The 5,493-nt window shown below is 50.8% G+C and overlaps 1 protein-coding gene across 1 annotated transcript in view; it reads right to left on the bottom strand.

The window, feature by feature from the left end:
* Positions 1 to 2,237, bottom strand: part of ZER1 (zyg-11 related, cell cycle regulator) — an 11,842-nt gene extending 9,605 nt beyond the window's left edge. Inside the window, exons 1-3 of the mRNA XM_008947451.1 lie at positions 1,975 to 2,237; positions 965 to 1,115; positions 41 to 477 (exon numbers count right to left, since the gene is read on the bottom strand). Coding sequence (XP_008945699.1) covers positions 41 to 477; positions 965 to 1,115; positions 1,975 to 2,132 — 746 coding nt within the window. The 5' untranslated portion in view covers positions 2,133 to 2,237. The remainder of the gene's footprint in view (positions 1 to 40; positions 478 to 964; positions 1,116 to 1,974) is intronic.
* Between the last annotated feature and the right edge of the window lie 3,256 nt (positions 2,238 to 5,493).

The following is a 5,493-nucleotide window of genomic DNA, read 5'->3' as shown; positions in this document are numbered from 1 at the left end:
AGTGGGAAAAGGATAAACAAGGAAGAACAGATCTGCTGACCTGAGCTTGCAAAGCTGTGCAATCACTTGGATGTGCTCCTCTGAAAGGTCCATGTTGTAAAGCACTAAGGAAACCAGACTGTCCTTCCACTGGGTCAGAAATCCCACATCATTCAGCTGGATCCCAGAGAGATCAAGGGCTGCAAGGGAGGCCAGGGGCCGCAGCAAGGTCTCCACGTTCACCCCCTCGATCAAGCGGCCCAGGTTCAGGAAGCGCAGGCGGCTGAAGCCTTCAAAAGTGAAGTCCTTGACCAAGACCTGGCGAGTGGGGTTCACCAAACAGTCATCTTCACAGCCTCCTGGGTTTTCCTCCTCGTAGAAGATATTACAGCAGCCAAAGAGGCTAAGGGAGATCAGTGTGTGGCTGAAGCTCACCAAGGTTTGCAAGCTCTTGGCTGTCAGCTTCTCACAGTTAGTCAGGTAGAGCTCAACAAGATCCTGGAAGATGGGAAATCAAAATCAGAAATATTTCACAGGTAGAGCAGCCACCCTGTTTGCTACAACACCTCCCACTAGGAAAGCCTGAGACCACATTCCACCAAACTCAACCGGTGTCCCCATCCCATCCCCTACAGTGGCTTTGAGAGCTTAGAATGGAGAAGCTGAAATGTGGACAGTGAAGGATGGAGTCTTGGGAATCTCTGGGTGCCTGGGACCCTAGCTGGTGCCCAGGCAGCAGTGCAGCTGTGTGAAGTGGCAGCTGGAGGCTGTCAGTGCAAAGCCTGAGACCACATTCCACCAAACTCAACCGGTGTCCCCATCCCATCCCCTACAGTGGCTTTGAGAGCTTAGAATGGAGAAGCTGAAATGTGGACAGTGAAGGATGGAGTCTTGGGAATCTCTGGGTGCCTGGGACCCTAGCTGGTGCCCAGGCAGCAGTGCAGCTGTGTGAAGTGGCAGCTGGAGGCTGTCAGTACAATACTACCTGCTTCCTGATGGCCTCCAGGTCCTGGTCCTGCACAATCTGCTCCCGCAGGTGGATCCGAGCCAGCCTGGTGCTCCGGGGATCTGAGAAGAGGGTGAAGAAGCTTTCGTGGGGTTCAAAGATGCTGTCTGTCTTCACCAACTCCACGTACCTGTATTGGAGCAACGGTGTTAGCATGGCACAACACAAAGGCTCACTACAGCTCTAGCACCTTCACTGGTTACAAGGAAACGTGACCAAGTCTGTAAACACACACAGACTCCCCCCAGACATCCAGAAGAGCCTCTGGGATAACAGGAGCTGGCCTATTGCCTCTTCTTGTCCAGGTCCTTAGGAAAATCTCAGGCAAAAGTTTGTGTGTGGTGGTGGTGTGTGCATGTGAGCAAACTGGATTCTGGCAAGCATACACTCCAGGATTTTTCTTCCCCTAGCTGTTTAAAGCTAAATTTGTTTGTTTTTTTTTTTTTTTAATTTTCAGAAAATTAGCTGGCCAGAGTTCTCTGCCAGACTTTGTGGGCAGGAATTCAGCCAAGAGAGACCATGATAGCCAAATTACACAAATCCCTGGAAACAAATTGCTTTGAAAAGCTATGGGAGTTGCACTCTTTAAATTTACCATCTGATAGCACTTTGCACTCTTAGTTCTCTGGTCTGGGACAGCTGCAATGCTTCAGTGGTGGGAAATGGGAAGGCTCCTTTCTTGCTCACTGATGTTCTGGGAAGAAGCAGGGACTGTGCATTTCCCTCTGGATTTACCTATGTGGAAATGCTGATTTCCACAGAAACTAGAATGATATCTAGCAGTACAATAACCCCTGGGGATGCTTCCTTCTGAAGTTAATGCAAATCCTTATTTCCAAGATATGGATCAATTGGGAAAAAAACCAGCCCTATGAATTCTTCCCCGTTTTTTAAAAATTTCCTCTTTTAAAGAACTATATTCCCCATTCCCTGAGGCCCAGGCTCCTTTCCAAACCAGACAACAGCCTCTCCACAGGCCTGAAACGTACTCGTTGACAAGTTTGTCACAAATCTCGCTTGGCAAGAAGATATCAGGGTGCAGCTGGAGAGTCTCATTGTCCAACAGGTAGCAGAGAGTCCCCTCCAGGTTGCGGAGGCAGTAATCTGTGCACAGGGTCATCAGCGACTCGGGGCTGTCAGATGCCATCTTGAGTGAAGTTATGGGGAGAGGAAGAGCAGAAAGAAACTTCTGATTCAGCAGATCCTTTCCTCAAATGAAGTTCCAGGATGAAGTTATAGGGACATCAGGACACCTATAAACAGAGTGGGAAAAAAAGACACGTTGAGAAAGACACCTTGGGAAGCGTCCTGCAAAGCTGCTGTAGGAGCAGGACGTTGACAGTTACATTTACAGCCCATCACTTGCTGACCTCAAAAGAACCTGCATCATTTTGGCCTCTCAGGCAGTATGTCCTTAATTCCTTGGTATCCTCACCCTCAGGGGACACTGCGGGAATGAGTTAATGTGAAACATGTCTGGAAATGAGGCTACACAGCAAGACAACGTTTCCTTGTTGCAGCGGTTATCTGGCTGACAAAGGCCCTCTGAAGAGGAAGTGGCAGAAACCACTCTGCTTGGTTTCCTTCAGAGTGGACTCGATAAACCACCAGAAAATTCACTGTTGGGACAATCCTCTGTATGGCCCAGTGGGATCTGATGGCCCCTTATCTTGTGCCTGTCATTCTGTTTGCCACTATTCCAAGTCAAGTTTTGTTTCTCTGTAGTGCCAGGACAGATGCTTCATGCAAGTCCTTGAACTAGGCTGTGAAGTGGATCAGAAGCCAGAGGGAAACATCCAGGCTGGTGTGGTTTCCCTGAGTGCAGTGTACAGCAGGGTTCATGCATGTGCAGGACGTCCACACAACCAGCTCCCTGGGATGCTCACCCAAGCCATTCTAAGTGGGTCACAGAAAAGCACGAGTGACTGAGCTGGAAAAAGGCAGGAAGCTTTTGCCCTTCTTCAGTTTTAGTACAGGATAAAGAAGTATGGATGAGGCAGAGAGCTGGGGAAACCACTGCTGTCCTTTAAGTTATCTGAAACAATCCCATGGCTCTGGTATTAGGACTCTCTCACCAACTGAGGGAGGGCTTGCTGGAGCCTTGGGGGCGTTTAGCAGAAGCGACTGAAGACCAGAAATGCCACTTCCCTTTTGAAGGGTCAAATCACCCTGATGTGGTGGCACTGCAGGAGTGTCACCACGGCCGTTGCACCGTCGCTGAGCGAGCAGGGCTGCCCAGCTCTGAACCCTTTTTGAGAGGCTCCTTTCTGCAGCCAGTTTATCCCTAGCTCAGCCACGGTGGGTCACTCCTGTGGTACCACCACCCAAACCTCATTCTAGCGTAAGTGGACAAAACCTTCCTGGCAGAAGCAGGTGCTGGTGCTGAACTCAACTTCTCTCCTGGCTTTACTTGAATTTGATTGGTACTTTCTCCTTCCTACAAGCACCTTTTGGAACTAGCTCTGCAGGCAACTGGCAGGATCACGGTCCACTTCCAAACTCCTTCTGAACCACTGACCTACAATTTTCAACAGGCTTTCCAGTGGGGACCTCAGATGTGTCCTATGCTGGTTTTGGCTCCAGAGGCAAAAGGTCTCCAAGCAAAAGCAGACGCTGAGGAAAAAAACTCCAAAGTTCAGCAATCACAAAAACTGTACTGCCCTCCCAATCAGAGATAGTTTAAAGGGTGTAACGTGCTTTTCTAGGTGCCTGAGTCCTGAGCAGGGGTCACAACAACATAAATCTATGACTCCTCAAGGGTGCCACGACAGCTCAGAAACCTTTGAGTCCTGTCTCACTGGCCACGAGGTCCTGGTGAGGGGAATGCAGGCAGGAGGAAGTTGCACTGCGCCTGCTCTGGAGCCCGACCTGCCTCACCTCCAGAACAGGTCCCTCTTGCAGATTTTGCCTGAAGCCTGCTTGAGACAATCTTTCCAGAAAGGCAAGATCAACGGGAAGATCTGAACCAGTCGGGAAGGGTGTTCTGCTAACCCTGCCCATTCTCCTGGGCCGGCAGACGGGAGGTCCCTGCAGCCAGTGTTCTTCCACTGTTTACTACAGATGGCCAGAGAACTCCCAAACAGATTCCCATTGACAATCTGTTATCACGTGCAGCTGGAAACAGCCAGTGCTTGGGACTTGTCCAAGCAGCTTAGGGTGCCAAAGGGCAAGGACTGCCTTCCTGTGGCCCTGACAGTGCTCTGTGCCCCCTCTGCTGAGACCAGCACAACGGCTGACGCCAGCCCTGCAGAAATCAGCTGCCCTTGAACTTCTGAGCTTCAGGATTCACCAACACAATCCCACACGGAAGGCTAATATCGAGGAAAGTGGTTAAACTGTTCCAGTAAAATAACAGCAAAGCATTCAGCCTCGCGATTTATTTGGGATATCTGAGCAGTGCTCAGCTGCTGCTGTGACCTTCTGTGCAGGACACGACACAAGCTCCTCTCTCCCTCCTCTGTTAGACCCAAGATGTGACACGTGGGCAGGAGGAGATGGGAGTAAGAGTGTCAATAGCTGCACCGATCAATACTGCCTCTAGTTATGAGCTCAGTGTTGATAAAAATAAACAAACTGGAGGTGTGGACAAGTCATTAACATTATCCTCAGGCAATTATCCTCCATGCCTATCGGCCTGTCCCAGTGCTTTCCAGTGATGGGCTGTGAGCTGCCTGGTGCTTGTGTGCTTTGAAAGGGTCGAAGAATGATCCGCGAAAGATGCTGAAAATTCAAGAGCAGGAACCAAAAAGTGACTAGAACCACGGCTGCCAGTATTTTTTCCAATTTATTTCTCTAATAGATTTGCTTCCATCTTAAAGCAGGAAGGAATGCAGTCCGTGGGAGATACGGGAGCAGCCACATAAAAGCCTGTACACCCAGCTACCCTCAGAAGCAGCCGTCTCTGTGGAGTAACTGGCACCCTCCTACCATCCACGGACTCACAGCAAACCGTGGCACAAGCAGCTTTGCTCACCACCTCCACCAGCCTCCGGGTCCTGCCAGCCTCTTCACCAAACATTGCTTAATTGTAGGCTATGTCCAGGCTGTGCTGGCACGCCAGGCTCGGGACTGCCCTTGGCACTCCTGGGGCCGCCCGTGCCAATATTCTCCACCTTGGACTTCACACCCACCTTCTCCCCCAGTCTCTCTCTCCAGGCAGCTGCCCCAAGCCAAGCCTGACTCACGGTGGCTCCACGCCAACAACGTAACGTTTACAGTGCTGCTCCAGAGGTGATTGGCAACGCTGACTCTCCAGCACCAGGGGCTCGTCCAAGGAGAGTGCGAACAGCACGCGCTGGTGTGAGCCGGCCACAATGGCTTTAGAGCAACAACCGTAACGTGGCCTGTGCCAAGCTCAGCGGTTGTGTTTTGCAGGAAAACTGCACTGTCATTTCAGCGGGCATCTTGCAGCTGCCAATCTGTTTTTCTATTAATTGATGGGTCATTGCAGCTTGCGGGGGGCAACACCAAAACTGAGGCAGGAGCAGACTGCTCTATCCCGTGCCCAG

Source organism: Merops nubicus, unplaced genomic scaffold, assembly GCF_000691845.1.
Source record: "Merops nubicus isolate BGI_N331 unplaced genomic scaffold, ASM69184v1 scaffold40449, whole genome shotgun sequence".
NCBI lineage: Eukaryota > Metazoa > Chordata > Aves > Coraciiformes > Meropidae > Merops > Merops nubicus.
The sequence above is the reverse complement of the archived record's forward strand: the minus strand, read 5'-3'. Positions and strand labels throughout refer to the sequence as shown.